Here is a 19650-nt window from a genome sequence, read left to right on the forward strand (position 1 = left end):
AAATAGTGTGAGGAAAATGTTAGCATAGATCCAAATGTTTTACACTTTTAAATTTGAACTAAAATCTTTCACGTAGCATCTGATTATTGTGAGGTTGTTGGAGCAAGATATCCATTTTTTCCTTTAATTCTCCCTTTTCCCTACCACCCACAATTTAGAAATATTAAGTATGTTTTGGCTCAGATTGCATGAGTCAGACTGGTGGAAGAAACAGCAAGAACCAGGAGAAATCTTTCTATTTTAGCCCTTCTCAATGTTAATACATCCAAAATAAATGAATTTTTGAAGTTAAATGCTACAGACTAACCTTTTAAAGGCCTAAAAGCTATAATCTCAAGTTTTGTATCAAGAAAGGAATTTAAAATAGCAACTTTGGTCATTTAAAAATCACAGTATTTAAAGGCCAGTAAATATGGGGGATAATATTCAGCTGCATTAGTCATAAAAAGAATATAAAATAAAATGTTGCCATGCTATTTTAGCAATACAATTGACATTTTTTAAAATGTAAAAGAAAGAAAAGAGGAGAGATGTTGAATACGGCATCTTGTACAGGCTGATGAAAGTATAAGTAGGCATAAGTTGCTGCTCGCAAGAGCAATTTAACAATATTTTTCAAGCTCTGTAGAGATGTTAATGCTTTTGACACAGTAATTCTACTTCTGGGAACATAGCCTAAGGAAATAATCAGGAATGCACATAAATATAACATCAGGAACTTTGAAACAACCTAAATACCCAACAATGGAGGATTGATTAAATGAAGTATGAAAATATATACAATGTGCTTTTCTGCCATTAAGAACAGCAAACTACTTGGAAAAATAATGATAGGAGAAAAAAGCTTGTAAAGTAATGTAAAGTGCAAAAAACAAATTATCATGAACTTAGTATTGTGAAATATAATCTATACACATATTCTGTGTGTGTATATGTGTGTGCACACATGCGTGTGTGTGACAAGTAAAAAAAAAAAATCACAATAAAAGATTACCTCTAGGTGATGAGAGTGTTGGTGGTGTTTATTTTCTTCTTTGTATATTTTCCAAATATTTATGTTTGTAATCAGAAAAAAAAATCATAATTTAAAAGTACACTACTTTAGAATACCTGGTGCTGATACCACCACATGAAAATGTACAGAAAAGAAAGTCTAATGGTAATTACAACAGAATGCCATCAGTGCTTTTGATAGAGTGATGGGACTTGATGGTGGTAGTGGTGGTTTTTGTTATTTTATTATTTAAACGATTTGTTAAATAATTGTACATATGTATGGGTACATAGTGATGCTTTGATACATATAATGTATTGTGATCAGACCAAGGTAATTAGCATACTTCTCTAAAGCATTTATCATTTCTTTGTGTTAGGAACTTTCGATATCCTCCTTTCACCCATTTGAAACTATATATTATTGTTAACTGTAGTCATCTTGCAGTGCTATACAACAGCAGTTCTCAACTTTTTTGGCACCACGGACCGGTTTTGTGGAAGACAGTTGTATTAGTCCATTTTCACACTGCTGATAAAGACATATCCGAGACTGGGTAATTTAAGACAGAAAGGGGTTTAATTTGACTCACAGTTCCGTCTGACTAGGGAGGCCTCACAATCATGGTGGAAGACAAGGGGGAGCAAGTCATATGTTATGTGGATGGTGGCAGGCAAAGAGAGCTTGTGCAGGGAAACTCTCCCTTATAATAACTATCAGATCTTGTGAGACTTACTCACTATCATGAGAACAGCTCAGAAAGACCTGCCTCCATGATTCAGTTACCTCCTACTGGGTCCCTCCCACAACACATGGGAATTCAAGATGAGATTTGGGTGGGGACACAGCCAAACCATATCATTCTGCCCCTGGCCCCTCCCAAATCTCATGTCCTCACATTTCAAAACCAATCATGCCTTCCCAACAGTCCCCCAAACTCTTAACTCATTTCAGCATTAACTCAAAGTCCACAGTCCAAATCTCATCCAAGACAAGGCAAGTGCCTTCCATCTATGAGCCTGTAAAATCAAAAGCAAGTTAGTTACTTCCTAGATACAATGGCGGTACAGGCCTTGAATAAATACAGCCATTCCAAATGGGAGACATTGGCCAAAACAAAGGAGCTACAGGCCCCATACAAGTCCGAAATCCAGCAGGGCAGTCAAATCTTAAAGCTCCAAAATGATCTCCTTTGACTCCATGTCTCACATCCAGGTCATGCTGATGCAAGAGGTATGTTCCCATGGTCTTGGACAGCTCTGCCCCTGTGGCTTTGCAGGGTATAGCCCCTTACCTGGCTGCTTTTACAGGCTGGCCTTGACTGTCTGGTGGCTTTTCCAGGTGCACGGTGCAAGCTGTTGGTGGATCTACCATTCTGGGGTCTGGAGAATGACGGCCGTCTTCTTGCAGCTCCACTAGGCACTGCGCCAGTAGGGACTCTGTGTGGGGGCTCCAACCCCACATTTCCCTTCTGCACTGCCCTAGCAGAGGTTTCCCATGAGGGCCCTGCCCCTGCAGCAAACTTCTGCCTGGGCATCCAGGCATTTCCATACGTCTTCTGAAATCTAGGCAGAGGTTCTCAAACCTCAATTCTTGACTTCTGTGCACCCGCAGGCTCAACACTATGTGGAAGCTGCCAAGGTTTGAGGCTTCCACCCTCTGAAGCAACAGCCTAAGCTATACTTTGGCCCCTTTTAGTCAGAGCTGGAGTGGCTGGGATGCAGGGCACCAGGTCCCTAGACTGCACACAGCATGAGGACCCTGGACTGGGCCCAGGAAACAATTTTCTTCTAGGCCTCTGGGTCTGTGATAGGAGGGGCTGCCATGAAGACCTTTGACATGCACTGGAGACATTTTTGTCATTGTCTTGGGGATTAACATTAAGCGTCTCGTTACTTATGCAGGTTTCTTCAGCCAGCTTGAATTTCTTCTCAGAAAATGTTTTTTTTTTTCTATCACATTGTCAGCCTGTAAATTTCCCAAATTTTATGCTCTGCTTCTCTTATAAACTGAATGCCTTTAACAACACCCAAGTCACCTCTTGAATGTTTTGCTGCTTAGAAATTTCTTCCACCGGATACCTAAATCATCTCTCTCAAGTTCAAAGTTCCACAAATCTCTAGGGCAGGGGCAAAATGCTGCCAGTCTCTTTGCTAAAACATAACAAGTCACCTTTGCTCCAGTTCCCAACAAGTTCCTCATCTCCCTCCTCAGCCTGGACTTTATTGTCCATATCACTATCAGGCTTTTGGTCAAAGCCATTCAACAAATCTCTAGGAAGTTCCAAACTTTCCCATGTTTTCCTGTCTTCTGAGCCCTCCAGACTGCTCCAGCCTCCGTCTGTGAACCGGTTCCAAAGTTGCTTCCACATTTTTGGGTATCTTTTCAGCAGCACCCCACTCTACTGGTGCCAGTTTACTCTATTAGTCTGTTTTCATGCTGCTGATAAAGACATACCTGAGACTGGGCAATTTACAAAAGAAAGAGGTTTAATGGACTTCCAGTTCCACGTGGCTAGGGAGGCCTCACAATCACGGTGGAAGGCAAGGAGGAGCAAGTCACATCTTATGTGGATGACGGCAGGCAAAGAGAGCTTGTGCAGGAAAACTCCCCCTTATAATAACCATCAGATCTAGTGAAACTTACTATCATGAGAACAGCACGAGAAAGACCTGCCCCCATGATTCAATTACCTCCTACCAGGTCCCTCCCACAACACATGGGAATTCAAGATGAGATTTGGGTGGGGACACAACCAAATCATATGAGCAGTTTTTCCACAGACCAGTGTTGGGAATGGTTCTGGGACAAATCAAGCTCATTACATTTGCTGTGCACTTTATTTCTATTATTATTACATTGTAATATATAATGAAATAATTATACAACTCACCATACGGTAGATTCAATGGGAGCCCTGAGCTTGTTTTCCTGCAACTGGACAGTCCCATCTGGGGGTGATGGGAAACAGATCATCAGGCATTAAGTTCTCATAAGGAGCACACAACCTAGATGCTCGCATGGGCAGTTGACGATACGGCTCATGCTCTTATGAGAATCTAATGTGGGCGCTGATCTGACAGGAGGTGGAGCTCAGGCAGTAATGCAAGTGATGGGGAGTGGCTATAAATACGGATGAAGCTTCGCTCACCTGCCCGCCGCTCACCTCCTGCTGTGCATCCCGGTTCCTCACAGGTACTGGTTCGTAGCTCAGGGATTGGGGACCCCTGCCATAGAACACTAGAACTTATTCCTCCTATAGCTATAATTTTGTCAGAGATTTGATGTTTTTAATATTTTTCTTTAATGTGCTTCTGTTGAGAATATATCTTGTATTAGGAAAGCAAATATAAATGCATTAAAATACTTTATAAGTCTAGGTCATGTTTGAATGGAGGTAGGAATTTCCAGATATTCTCTTGTGAGTGTGATCCATCTTGAGAATGATGAAAACTGTTAATAATGATGGCAAATTATAGACATTTTCTCTACTCCTACAGAGATTCCTGAAATTCCAGAAAGCATTTCATTCTGTAAAGCACTGCAGATAGCTGACTTCAGCGGAAACCCACTGACTAGGTAAGCTTTCTGCTTACTTTTCTATCTATAGTAGTAAGGATATCTTTTTTGAGAGCCAAGCAAAGAACACAGTCAGGTTAACCATCTTGGAGGTACCTAGATGGATCACTGTCTTTATCAAGAATGGTTGACTTTCACAGATATTTCTTTATAAATAGCCCTGTACAATGAAAGGCATACTATTCTTTTGATAGAAACCTCAAAGGATGTTGTAGGGATAAGGTGCAGCACAGCAAAGTGTACAAAACAGGATGAGGAGTGCATTTCTGAAGCAATGTGAGGAGTTGTAGTGCAACCGCCACCTCCCATGTTCAAGTGATTCTCCTGCCTCAGCCTCCTGACTAGCTGGGACTACAGGCACCTGCCACCATGCCTGGCTAATTTTTGTATTTTTAGTAGAGACAGGGTTTCACCATATTGGCCAGGATGATCTCTATCTCCTGACCTCGTGATCCACCCGCCTCAGCCTTCCAAAGTGCTGGGATTACAGGCCGGAGCCACCTTGCCCGGCCATGCTATCTTTTTGTCTCAACTTTCCTCTAGCTCTGCATTAAAAAACAAAAAAACAAAAAACCCCTATCAACATCACTATTTCCTTAGCAATAGCTGTGAGGATTTCTTTTTTTTTTTTTCCCCCTGCAAATAAAGCCACTGTGTCAGTTTTACTACTTATTCCAGCTTTACCCTTCCTGGTATGACACAGTCTGTTGCCGAGGCATGGCTGAGTGGCATTGCTGTGAGCTGTTCCTTATGGCTTCTGGCTTAGTCGTGAGTCCACTCACCATGGGCTTTCAGGCATCTTGTTACTAGGATAACTGAATTGTGCCCATGTGCAATGCAGAAATAGCCCTTGGGCATCTGTTTTAGATGTCTCTTTGGGCCAGGTGGGTCCATTTATAAGATTTCTCAAGAATCTGAGAGGAATCTCGGAAGAAATGCACTCTTCCCTTCTTTTCTGTCTTTTTTCTTTTGATCTAGGAAAAGTAAGATTAAACTAAAATTTCTGAGTCATCTCACCCACTTCAAAATTGCTTGGGACTTCTTGGGTATGGAGTGCTGGAGAATGCACTAGTTTTTTTTTTTCCAATACCTTCTTATTGCCAATAAATAAATGTTTTCTTTTTAAAACTATTTCTGTTTGTCCTTCTTTGAATTGTAGTGATTAAGTTACATGTAACATTTATTACTGAAAAATAGTAATCTAGTAAGCTATACCCTATTAGCTTTCTTACTTATCACTGTCCCTCCAATCTTATCCTCTTTCCCCACCATCTTCCATTCAACTGTCTCTTTTCTTAAAACCTTTCTATAGCTCCCATCTCTATAAGATAAAGTCAGAGCTCCTCCATGTGCTATGTGAGCCTCTTCTTTCTCCTCCATCTGACCTTGGTGTGTCCCTCCATCTTCATTGACCTCAGTTGCCTGTGCTGGACATCAGTCTCTGCTATAATATAAAGTGCTTCTAGTTAGCTCATTTCATGCCTCTGTCTTCTTGACAGTTCCAACCTTTTCACCTTCCTTAAGATGCAGTTTGAGCATCGCATGTTTTCCGGAAGGCTTTCCCAATTACTACCTTCAGGCCCCTCCTCTGGGCTCCCGTAATGCTCTCTGTGTACTTTTTTCATAACACTTGAAATTTACTCTTAAGTTATTTCTCTGACCAAGACTTCTTGACTAACCTAAGGAAGTTACTTGAATTCCTCTATTATTTATTATTGTGTCTTCAACGCTACTGTCATTCCTGGAGTGGAGTAAGTGCTCAATAAATGTTTGTTGAACTGGGCTAAGCTTAAGGCAGCCTACAGGATTTGGCAAGCTGGGAAATACTCATTATGTTGCTGTTGGGTTTTTTTAACCATTCAGTTGCGTATTCTTTTTTTCTATTTCTTTGATTTTCCTTTTCTAATGTCTGCTGACATTTGACTTTACTATTACTTCAGTGCTCTCTCAACTGGAACACACCTAGCTTGTGTGAGGCTTTACTGTTTTGTTTGTTTTAATTCTGGCTTTCTATTTGGCAGGTTCTTAAAGTAAAGCCATTTTAATTTGGCAGGTGTGCTGTTTTTTAAGAATTAAGTTGATATCTGTGAGTTGAAGGGACCTTAAAAATGATTTAGTTTGGCTTGCTTATTTTATGGCTAAAGAAACTGAGGCACATGTAGGTCAAATTACCTTTCAAGATCATACAGCTAATGAATGGGAAGGTCGGACTGCAGTTCATTTCTCCTAACCTTGGGTCTGTACTTCATCATCACATCTAGTTTAGCTCTTAGATTAACAGCCAGTAAAAAAGCACCTATTTAAATCAGTTGTTTAAAACTATATTTTTCTTATGTTTAAGAATATCTTAGCTAGTTTTTAAATTATAAAATGATATATACTTTCTGGTTAAAAACTCAGGCAGAACAGATAAGTTGCATCTTTTGAATTATAAGTAAAAATCTTACCTCTGTTACCTGTTCCTCAGAACAAATTCCAGTGATTATAAATATTCCAGTTAATACCCTAATCTTGTGGGTCTGGATTTGGTTTTGAAGTTTGGAATTAACCTATATTAAATATCAAACATAATGTTATGTAGGCCTTTTTTTAAAGGAACCTAGAAAGATAAAAATGGAAGATTCTAATCTAGAGACCATCACTAAAGCCAGAAATCTCTCCCCCACTGAAAAAAAGTGATACTTAAATGTTCTGTTGTCTTTATTAGCAGATTTATGTTTAATAACCTTCAGCATTTTAGATGCAATGAGATCCTTTGCCTTTAGTTAGGTTTTCCTTCCCTCCCTAAATATGGAAACCATAGAAATATTGAAACTAAACTTTCTTTGTAAATTTTAAATAATGATTTTATTTTAAAGCCTTGTTATTCTGTACAGTTTAAGGGACATATAAAAAATATCCCTTTGTGTAGAACATAGTAAAACATAAAATTATTTCAGGTGGTTGGCAACTTAAATAGAACTAAAAGAAAAATGTTAAGAAAGTAGCAGTTGTCGCGGTGGTTCACACCTGTAATCCCAGCACTTTGGAAGGCCCAGGCGGGTGGATCACTACTAGGTCAGGAGTTTGAGACCAGCCTGACCAACATGGTGAAACTTTGTCTCTACTTAAAAATACAAAAATTAGGCGGGCGTGGTGGCACGTGCCTGTAGTCCCAGCTACTCAGGAAGCTAAGGCAGGAGACTCGCTTGAACCCGGGAGGCAGAGGTTGCAGTGAGCCGAGATTGTGGCACTGCCCTCCAGCCTGGGTGACAGAGTGAGACTCCGTCTCAAAAAAAAAGGAAAGTAGCAATTGTCTGTCAGCGGATCAATAAGTATTCTGTAGCTTTCCCCTGGGTATTATAAACTACAGGAAGAAAAATTATGCAGTAGCTGTCCCGTGTTTTATTATAATCTCACGGGCTGATGAAATTTTCTCTTTAGTTTCTGCTAATCAATAAAGTATTTTTACTCTTAGGCACTTTTAGCTGCAGCAATAATTCATCATTTTCTTTCATAGAGTATTCAGTAGTCTCAACATTTTTTTGCCTTTATTCTTAGAGCTTGCATATCTTTCTACTTTAATTATTTCTAGATCACCATAACAATGTGTTTATCATGCCCCTGTACATCTTTTATGTATATGAAGTCTTTGTTTTTTCCTTACAAGCATCTTATATATAGGAAGACAAGGCAAACATGCCATATATAATGTTATTTTTAGGAGGTTATTTCAGTTAGCACATAGAGTAAATCATTATATTTATGCTTGGTATACACTATACATGAACTTTTCTTTTTTAATTTACAGGATTTTGTTTGTTTCTTTGTTTCATTTTAGGTTGCCAGAAAGCTTTCCTGAATTACAGAATTTAACATGTCTTTCTGTAAATGACATCTCACTGCAGTCTCTACCTGAAAATATTGGCAAGTAAGTTTTTTTGTGAAGTTTGGGTGGATCAGGGTGAAAGGGGGTTTATATCATCAGCTCTAGCCTCCTTCCCTTTTAAAGCTCCTATTTGTCTACTCAGAAAGCCATTTACTCCTTCTTTAATGTGACCTTCAAGAAAGATTATAGCCAGCCTCCTATGTTTTTGCATCTAATTGTCCCTAAATTTTATTGGTTTAAAAGGGTGCTGCTACTTGTTACTAGTAAAAACCCTAAATTGTTTGGAAGTGCTCTTTAAACTGATATATGGCAAAGTAGTTAATTTAAGCCAAGTACTATGTGTCATGTAGGTGGTCAGTAAATACTGGTGGAAACAACCACTCAGTAATTTTAAACCACGCTGGAGAGCCAACAACAACTCCATTAAAAACGAGAAGTATGTGCCCCTAAAGAACAGCTATGTCTGACAGTATTTGTGAACTGTGGATCCAAGAATAGGGAATGAGAATGGTGTATTTGGAGAGTGGGAGTGGAGCTGGGAGAGGAAAGGAATGATATGGGCACGTTCCATGTTGCTGGCTTAGAGGTTGTGGAGAACCTAGTCATGGCAAGAAATAGAATCCATTGAAGACAATGTATGCTGGTGAATAAATGTTCTGTTATACATTCCCACAGACGAACTAGTTGAATTATCTTTGCAGACTTTTTTCACTTTTCCAGGACATGCAGTAGGTTAAATCAGGTTGATGCAGTAGCTCATGCTTAACCACTTAAAAATAAAAGTCTGACTTGTCTGCCCTAACCTGGTAGACCAGTGTTCCCTAGCATCATAAGTGATTTTCCTTGTTTGTACCTGTCCTGCGTAAGTTCTAAGACAAAACAGAGACTTGCTCTTTGAGAACTGCAATAAGCAGTTGAGCACAGTCTGACATGTCTGTTTTGCAAAAGTTCTCTTTCCAGAGGTTTATAAGAATATTTGCAGACAGCTTTTCCCTCTCCTTTCCATCCTCTTCAGGCAGAAGACAACTAGCTGACACCTGTTCAGCCAGCAAGTTGGTGTCTTTCTGAAATGCACACTGATGTTTTATCTTTATGCCATTAGACTTGCTAATTAAAAATTCTGCCCTTAAACTCTCAGGAGGAGAAGAAGACAGGAAGCCCTCAATACACTCTAGGTTTATGGTATCAGTTGCAGAGAAAACAGTGGTGTTCTATTGTGAATTTCATGCATGTACAATTCACTTTTGCTGTATCAAGTGTCAGATATTTATAATGTAACAATTCTTGTGCTGGGCATGGTGACTCACACCTGTAATCCCAGCCTTTTGGGAGGCTGAGGTGGGAGGAATCCTTGAGCCCAGGAGTTCAAGACCAGCCTGGGCAACATGACGGTAACTCATCTCTACAAAAACAAAAAAAAGTTAGCTGGGCCTGGTGGCCCAAGCCTGTAGTCCCAGTTACTTGGAAGATTGAGGAGGAAGGATCACTTGAGCCCAGAAGGTTGAGGTTGCAGTGAGCCGTGATTGTGCCGCTGAATTCCAGCCTGGGTGACAGAGCGAGACCCCATCCCCGCTTTGCCCCCCCGACACAAAAAATTCTTAAATATAGTAGCCGTTTAAACACCCAAACTGACACTGTCCTCCTCTTGCTCCTCAGGATGTCTGGAGTTTAATTCCCTTGTTACCCTCCCTTCCATTCATTCTTGGTCTGCAGCTGCCTAGATGGTTCTCCTTTCTAGCCTCTGATTCCTACCCCTCTCCTTTTTTCCCATTTTGTGTCTTTTTAAAAAGTCTTAATGCTTTGAGATAAAATATGTTATTAAACCAGAGTGTCCCTCTGTACTATTTTAATGGAAAGTATTATTTTAGAGTACATTTTTTACAATGTTCATTATTATATATTTTCTGTTAATATCTACCTGTTTTTGTCAATGTTCAAGATTTTTTTGTTTTGTTTGTAGACTTAATCAGCTTCCGTTACTATTATAGCATTGTGGATACTGATTGTTTACTGAATAAAATGCCACTTTGATCTTGAAGTTAACTGATTCTTATTATGTCACTTTGTGAAATTAAATGAAAAAGAGAGAGTTTTCTATTCTTTGTTGTTAGTAATTTTGTTACCATAGCAAGAAACTATGATTTCTTCCTCATGCATGCTCAAGTAATGGTCTGTTCTCACATATCAGAAAGAAAAAATCAAAGAACAAATTCTTCCTTGGAGAAGATTGGGCATACCTGGTGTCCAAGACCTTGTGGAAAAGGCACTTGAAACAGTGAATTGTTGAGGAAACCTCATATATGCATAAGTGCACTACATTTAAAGCAAATTATTTGAAACTTGCAAGCTTTCCTCGTGGGAAGGCTTCATTCGTTTCTGAAAGGATTCCCAAATAGTTTCTTTAGAGCATTTAAAACATTTAGTTAACCAATATTTAGAAACCAGTACAACTTCTTGGAGATGGAATTGTTTTGCATAGAAGACATACCTGTTTAATATTCCACAAAATTTGAAAGAACATGGAATGGCCATTTGAATGCTTGATTCTTACTGTTATCTTTGTGGAGTCTGATGTGGAATCTTTACATAAATTACCTCTGCTTGTGTGGTCAGATGGGTAAACCACATTAGCATTGGCCTTGCAAGCTTCAGTGAAGACAGGACTTCATTTCTCCTCTTGGCACCTAGCACAGTAGTTGGCATTAACTGGGAAAGCTACGGATGTCTCAAGGACTTGGGCCTCTTCAGGATGGTCAGGGGTACTCAGACTAAGAGGGGAGGGCAAAAGTCTTTATATAGAGTGAGCAGACTTGCAATGCCTTGAACCTGGGGGCACCTGGACACATCTCTCCCATCATGTGTTTGGTTTGCCTATGGTCAGTTAATTTGAAGAAGTTTTTAGGAGTTGATGACGGGCTAAAACTGGACTACGGCTCTCCAGGTCCCAGTCCTGTGTTTTTTTACTACTCTACTCTGCCATTGCCCTAGGACAGTTGGTTCCTGGGGCCCTTATGGGCTCAGTAACTTTCTTTTAATACTCCTGGAAATATCTAACAGTTCATTAAGTAGGTCCAAACATCTTAATAAGTGTTTAAGTCCTAATAACCTAGTAGCTGTTTGAAAAAAATTTTACATATAAGTGGAAAGAATGCATATTTTTATTTCATTCTTAAATATTCCCAATTATTTACAGTGAGTCCTCACATAAACATCCATAGGTTCTTGAAAACTGCGACATCAAGTGAAACAAAGTATAATGAAGCCGAGTTTACCATAGGTTAATTGATATAAACAAGAGTTAAGTTACTGTGGCATATTTCTGATCAGAAAAACATCATGAAACTTCCAAGCAAAAACCCAAAGCAGTTCTAATATTAAACATTGACATAAATATGAGCTATACATACATTTAAGAAAGGTTAATAAATACAGATATAATTATTTACCTAATATTTGGAGAACCAGTGAGGGATGGCAGTTATAATGGTGGTGGGTTAAATCAAGGAATAAATGCTTGTAAAGCAAAAATTTTAAGGAGCACTTCCTATGGTGCAGTTCAAAGGCAATCATGAATAGGGTAGGCTCGCTGATTATTTTTGTACTGCATCATTTATTTTTGTGCATTTGTATGACTTTCATACACTTTGTTAATTTTTATTTTACGGTAATTTGTATTCATTCATTCATTTTCCACCCCGCTTATTCCAGTTCAGGTGAATGTTAAAATTTTTTACCTGCCTTGTCTCTTTCCTAACTCACTAGGGTGTTTCATTTAATGATTGAAATTTTACATCTTTCATCATGCCTTCCCCAGTGATTGACAGGTGAAATAGATCCCAGACTTGCAGGTCATACTCCCCACACAATAAGTACTTTAGTCCTTTGTCTTTACACAGAAGTGTAGTTGCTCATTGTTTAATTTTATGTATATAACTGGTGTATGTACTGGGATCAGCTTGTACCCTGATACTACAGGGACCTTGGTTGTCCAGTTCTCTTTGTGTCTGTACCTACCCTGGCATTGTTCTCACATACTAAACAAATACATGTGACAAGGTACAGAGTAGTGCCTCCTTTATTCCACTTGCTTCCAACATCACATCACAGGCAGTCAAGTTCAGGTTCTGGAAGATTTGTGCTGGGACCACTTTAGCCTGTTCCTGCATTGTCACTTTTTTGGCCTAATGCAGTTGTACTCAATTTCTAGAAAAAGTTGTTTAAAAGAAGCAACTATTAAAAAAAACAGCTTCTGTTGCTCTAAAACCTTCCAAGGAAACATAATTATTGTCTATTAATATTGCTTACTATCTCTGATGTAATATTAGGGAGACAATAAATTATTTTTAAAGAAACAAATGCTTTACCAAAAGAACTGTTAAGCCTCTTCCTTTTTAATAACATTTCTAACATTTATTTTCCTGCCTTTGTTGCCAGTAAGCTTAAAGCTAATTCTGATAACCAGTGAGAGCAGCTGTGTTCTTTTCTGTGCGATGAAGGGAGAGGTGATGCTGACAGTCTCGGTGGGGTAGGGACTCTTTGAGGTGCATACACTGTCTCATGACACCCTTCCTCCTGAGGCTAGCTTTACCCATCCTGAGCTTTATTAGCTTCCTCTGTGAAGTGGAGATAAGTGATCTGCCCAGGTGTGCATTGCTGGTGGGTGGTAGAGCTGGCATTTGAACTTAGTTTCTTCCTTGAAGATACTGCATTTTCTTTACTGCGTGCTTCTCATAATGAACACATTACTGTCTCCCCTCTTTCATGGCCCTAACGTTGTTTCATGAACCTTTTTGCATATTTGCAATTTTTAAAGATTTATTTAAATCCCCTTTAGAAAAAAGTTGGAGTATAATTAAGTGAATGACTTTGTATGTCACTGCAGATGCCGGTTGGCATGGGAGAGCATGCAGTGGGGTCTTACTGAGTCGAGTTCCGAGTCTTGGACAGGATTTCAGAAAACTATCTGAATAAAAAAAAATTGATATTTTAGATATGCCCTTAAAAACAGTGCCTAGTGAACAATGGCTTTTTGCTTTACTATCATTAAAAACACTTAGAAGATTCCACTGGTAAGGCCAGGAAGGATAATTTTTGCTTTAAGGAGTTTTGAAATGTTGGTACAATGTGTGAATGAATTTGTCTTTCAAAAGAACATTTTAATATTGAAAATATTTTTCTTGGGATCAGTTATATCAGTTTCTACTCAAGCCACACACTTTGTGTTTTACTTTTTAAAAATGAGTTACTCTTCAGATGACATGATCTTATATAGAAAGAATCCTAAGGAATCTGCAAAAATTATTAGAGCTAATAAATTAATTCAGGAAGATGGCAGGATACAAGATTACAAGACAAAAATCAGTTATATTTTTATATATCAGCATTAAACAATTCTATTTACAAAACACGAAAAAGTATAAAATACTTAGGATAAATTTAACAGAAGAAATGTAGGACATGTACATGCAAAGTATAAAACATCATTGAAAGATTTAAAGAAGACTAAATAAGTGGTAAGATAATGTGTGTTCATAGGCTGATACTTAATATTGTTAAGATAGCAGTACTCGACAAGTCGATCTACAGACTCATCTTAAGCCCCATCAGAATCCTTACATATATCGTTAATTGATTTTGACAAAGATATCAAAACAATTCAGTGGAGAAAGAATAGTCTTTTTAACAAATGCTGTTGGGAAAACTGGCTATGAACATACAAAAGAATGAAGTTATATTCCTACCTCACGCCAGACACAAAAACTAAATCAAAATCAGAGATCTGAATATAAGAGCTAAAACTGTAAAAGCCCTGTAAGAAAACAGGGGTAAATCTTTGTGACATTGGATTAAGCAGTGGTTTCCTAGCTATGACAACAAAGTCTGTGTAACAAAAGAAAAAATGGATAAATTGGACTGCATCAAAATTTAAAACTTGTGTGCATCAAAGAATACTTTCAAGAAAGTGAAAAGACAACCCACAGAATGGGAGAAAATGTTTGCAAATCATATATCTTATCAGAGTCTAGTTACCAGAATATATTTAGAACTTTTACAACTCCGTAATAAAAGAACCAACCCAATTAAAAATGGGCAAAGGATTCGAATAGGCGTTTCTTCAGAGAAGATATACAAATAACCAATAAGCATATGAAGAGATGTTTAACAGCATTAGTCACCAGGAAAATGCAAGTCAAAACCACAATGAGATGCTACTTTATACCCTCTAGGATGATTATAATTAAAAAGGTAAATGCTAACGTGTTGTTGAGGATGTAGAGAAATTGAAACCCTCATATGTTGTTGGTGGGAGTGTAAAATGGTTTAGCCCCTTTGTAAAACAGTTTGGGCATGTCCTCCTTAAAATTGAACATAGTACCATGTGACCCAGCAATTCCATTCCTAGCTATGTATACTCAAAAGAACTGAAAACCTAGGAGGGTTGTTAACTGGCATTATTTATAATGAAAAGATAGAAACAACTGAAATTTTCATCAGTGGGTAAGTGGATAAACAAAATGTGGCATATGTATACAATGAAATAGTATTCCTGGATGAGCTTTGAAAACATGTTAAGTAAAAGAAGCCAGACAAAAACAATCACACATTTTATGACTCACTTTTTACAAAATGCATGCTATAGTCAAATCCATGCAGATAGAAATTAAATTATTGGTTGTTGGGGGTTGTGGGGTGGAGGAATGACTTCTAATGAGTATGAATTTTCTTTTCGGTATGATGAAAATTTTCTGGATTAGCTAGTGGTGATGTTTCTAGACCTTCTGAATAAATATATTAAAGACCACTGAACTGTATACTTTCAAAGGTGAATTTCATAGTTTGTGAATTGCATCTCAGTAAAAAGAATGGACCTTAGGCAAATTTGAAGCTGGGTACTGCTGAAGGATGATGTTATACCTGGGAAACCGACCCAGTTTATTCTTACAGGAAATACTCTATAATGTAACCTTACAAGTAGTGTGCTAAGATCATTTTGTTTAGTTACTTGCACCTGGTGATCAGACAGGTACCCATAGCCAGAGTCTCCAAAATGCTCAAGTGATGTAGAGTGAGAGTGGAGGTCAAGAGCACACAAAAACTCCAGTGGCAACTGATGGAAAATTCTGAGGTTCTGGGAAGCCTATGATTGTGTCTGGGAGCATGCTGCTTTGTCTTTACTTGATATTCCCTTCCATGAGATTCCATATCCTTTACCGTTAAACGAATACCCTCAAATATATTAGCCTAAATATCTCTACTCCCTATTTAACTGAGTTGTCTTCTCCAAAAATAGCATTCTTAGAGGAGAAGGAATATATGTAATGAAATAGTCCAGTACCCGAAACAGTTATTCAGTCACTAAAAGGTCATTATCAATAAACATTTAATTATTACAAGTCACTGATAGAAGTAGAATGAGTAGGCCCTAGGTTCTCTGGCAGATTGAACTAGAGCGTGTGGGTCTGATTTTATGTCTACTGAATCTGCTGCCCTTGGGAATGGTGACCTTAATTTGAGTGAGCTTGAACTAAGTGATCCATGTGGCCCACAGTCACAAGGCCTAGTGCTAGACAGCTTACCTATATTATAAGTGCATGCTGCCTAAAAGGAGTAAATCCTTTTTTTGAAAACTATTACCATATTTAATGTTCTTTTTTGAGGCCTGGGATTTACTATAAAATATTTATTATTTCAAAAACAAAAATAAAGATTTTTTTAAAAAAGTTTTCTAGAGCAAAGCCACCATAAGAAAATTTGTAACCAGAGGTTTCTTGAATTCTAATTTGATGTTGAAAGAGTAGAAGTATTATGAATGTATGAGCAACTCCCCATTCCCCCATTAATAGTTTTTCCCAATCAAATAATGTTGCCATAAGTAGTAGTTGTTTTATGTATTAATGGGTTTACAGTGAACTGCCACTTGTTTGTTTGGTCTACCTTAATGTGTTTTACTCTTTATTTTCTTAATGATTTTGGCCGCTAAAATGGAAAAAAAATTAACTCAAGTGGGTTTAAAAGGGTTTTGAAAACATAGTGGAGAACAGATGTAAATTCCTTAAAGTAACCATTCATCCAGTCACCGAAATAGAATCCTAAAAATACAGTTGGCCTACATTCTGACTTACAAAAGAGTGCAACTTTTGTCCCTGCTCTTATGAACAGTGTAAAACATTAAGAATTAGTGTGCTGAGAAGAAATACTTCATGTATTCTTTTCCTGCAGGAGCTTATTAGGTGTGCTCTCCTGCCCCCCAACTTCCTTTGTTGGTAAAAATGGTAAGACTTGACAGGGAGGATAGAAAGTCATGTTTTTTTTTGGTAGGAGGAGGAAGAAGAGGTCATTACAGCAGTATTGTGTAGAAATTAATTCGTCAGAAATTAAAATTGAAGGGTGAAATGTTTGTTAATAAGGTTCTAGTTAAAAAAATTAAGGTATCCATAGACAGTAAGATACTGTGCAATTGTTGAAAAACTACTGGTATGTACAAATAAAAAAGGAGACAAAAAAATCTGGTAAGTGAGGAAAGCAAAGTGCCGTATATATATATAGAATGCTACCTTTCTTGTAAAAAAAAAAAAAAAAAAAAAAAAAAAGGGAGAGAGACTATATACATTCATACCTAAAGAAGGCCCTGCATGAATCCATATGAAATTTTTAAGGTAATTTCCTGTGAAAACGATTTGGTGGTGGGAAGCTGGATTGATGGGGGAAAAGAAGGAACTCTACTGAATATATTGTTGTAAATATATATAAATTGGCCGGGCGTGATGGTGCATGCCTGTAATCCTAGCACTTTGGGCAGGCCTAGGTAGGCGGATCACCTGGGGTCAGGAGTTCGAGACCAGCCGGGCCAACTATCTGGTCTGGTGAAACCCCATCTCTACTACAAATATAAAAATTAGCCGGGTGTGGTGGTGCGTGCCTGTAGTCCCAGCTACTCGGAAGGCAGAGGCAGGAGAATTGCTTGAACCCAGGAGGCGGAGGTTGCAGTGAGCCAAGATCACACCACTGCACTCCAGCCTGGGTGACAGAGTAAGATTCTGTATAAAAATATATATATATACACACACACATAAAAATAAATATGTATATACATAAATATATTATTACCTATTTGCAAAATTGACTTACCAACTCAAGAGTGAGAGGCAGCACAACATAGTGCTTAAGAATGCAGGTTCCCTGGTGAATCCTGGCTTTTCTACTTGGTAATTTTGTGAGACCTTGTCCAAGCTTCCTCTCTGTGCCTTAGTTTTCTCATCCGATAAGTTAATTCTCATAAAGAAGTTATAACAAAATCTGTCATATAGTAAGTTGCCAGTATTATTATTAGTAGTAGAACTATTAAAGTATTTAATTTTTTAAATCGCATTTGTAAAAGTTTTAGAAATGCCTGATTCTTTCATGTGTCTCTGTAATACCACGTTTAACTGAAATAGTGGATAAAGGCCTGTGGAGTTGGGGTCTCCCTCTGTCTCTCCTGACCTTCTGATTAGGAGCTTGGGCTCTTCAGCACACAGGATTAGGTTCAGATCTCACTCCCAAAGCCGCGCAGGAGTGTGTTCCTAATGGGGTGCTGTAAGAGATGTGAAGATATTTGAATTCAGTGGGTTGCTTTGATGGGACAGGGACTTGATTGAAGATACTGTAATCTGAAAGACCATAAAAGGAGATTATTCATTCATTCACTTTTGTGTTAATGTCTCTGTTCCAATTCTGCATTTAGGCTGATTCTGTTTTATGTCAGCTCTGTTACCACAACAATTTGGAGAACCATGCTCTGGAGTGGGCTGGTTGGGTTCTGCATTTTGTTGAAGGACTGTCCAAGGCAAGCTACTGATGTGAACCAAACCCATAGTTTCATTCCAGAATCACTTAATGATACTTGGAACTGAGAATGACTTGTCCAGATTATGCTGTGAGGTTTGGGCTCATACAGGAGGTAGGAGTCTATAGTCAGAGCCTTTGTTTGCTTTCTATTTCTTCCAGTCCGGTTACGGACAATGTTTGATGAGTTAAAAATTGGCCAATGCCAGCTGTAGGGCGTGTCCTTCAAGGAGTTTTTTAGTAGTGTAGATGACTTCTGTGATTAGTAGCATCTTGTAGCAATCTTTCTGAAGACCCTGACTCAAGGCACACACATTTGTAAGGTACCCAGCTGCACTTAGGGACAAAGGGTGTCTTGAGGAAATAAGGCAAGAAACTGGCTCTGTTAACTTGAAGGGAAAATGTATTATGCTCTAATTGCCATAATAGATATGATTATATTTATTTTAGGGAAAAATCGAGATTCAGCAGTAAACACCTCAGGCAAGCAAGCCTAGCTAATTAGTGAGGGACAAACAGGATTCAAGCCTGGGCCCCAGGCCTCTCAGATTCCATGTGCTCTTTTTAGAGTGGCTTTCATCAGTGGGTCTATAGAGTCTGATTATAATATCCAAGTTTCTTTATTTTAAATAGTTTAAAATAATTGGGGAAGTATTATCTCAGAATATGAGGATATTCTCTTATATACAGGTTGAGCACTCCAAATCCAGAAATCTGAAATGCCCCCAAATCTGAAACTTTATGAGTGCCGAGCATTTGCTCAAAGAAAATGTTCATTGGAGCATTTTGGATTTCAGATTAGGTATACTGCAAATACTCCAAAATCCAAAATTTGAAACACTAACAGTTCCAAGCATTTCAGATAAGGGATACTTAGCCTGTACTTTGTTAATTTTTACTTTTGAAATATTATAAAAATATGATATTTTTTGTTGTTGATGTATCACCCATACATCCACATTTTCTTTACTTCCCCCAAACAGTAGAGACTAAGAGGTTTTGTAGCCAGAACTTTTTTACTTAGCAGGATATTATATCTGGGTGTTAGCATGATGGGGGTGGGAACTAGGGCATTTCAGCAGTATTTTTGCTCAAGTGTTGTTTGCTTATAGTAACTGTGGCCTATGCCATTTGCTCTGAAGACAAAATTTAAAGATAATTTTAAAACGTGTATCACATTCTTAAAATAAAATCAAACAGCAAAAATTCCAGTGTCTCTTTGTATGTTTAAGAAGGTAAGACTTATGTATATACCTAAAACTGAGAGGTGTTTTTAAAATTTAAATGAGAGAGTTCTGAATAACAGAGACACCTGGAGATGCCTCAGTCAGTGAGGGTGAGGGCGGGAGCTTTGGCATTTGGCCAGGGTCGAATTGTGGTTTTG

At 38.2% G+C, this 19650-nt stretch overlaps 1 protein-coding gene across 3 annotated transcripts in view; it reads left to right on the top strand.

Annotated features, from left to right (window-relative positions):
* LRRC1 (leucine rich repeat containing 1) overlaps positions 1–19650 on the top strand; it is a 128841-nt gene that overhangs the window by 79688 nt on the left and 29503 nt on the right. For all 3 annotated transcript variants that reach the window (XR_004245691.2, XR_004245692.2, XM_032140741.2), the window contains exons 3-4: positions 4495–4573; positions 8394–8483. Coding sequence is in view for 1 of the 3 variants with exons in the window: in XM_032140741.2 (XP_031996632.1) it covers positions 4495–4573; positions 8394–8483 (169 nt within the window). In the remaining 2 variants the exon portion in view is untranslated. The remainder of the gene's footprint in view (positions 1–4494; positions 4574–8393; positions 8484–19650) is intronic.

The sequence above is a fragment of the Hylobates moloch genome, unplaced genomic scaffold (assembly GCF_009828535.3).
Source record: "Hylobates moloch isolate HMO894 unplaced genomic scaffold, HMol_V3 SCAFFOLD_20, whole genome shotgun sequence".
NCBI lineage: Eukaryota > Metazoa > Chordata > Mammalia > Primates > Hylobatidae > Hylobates > Hylobates moloch.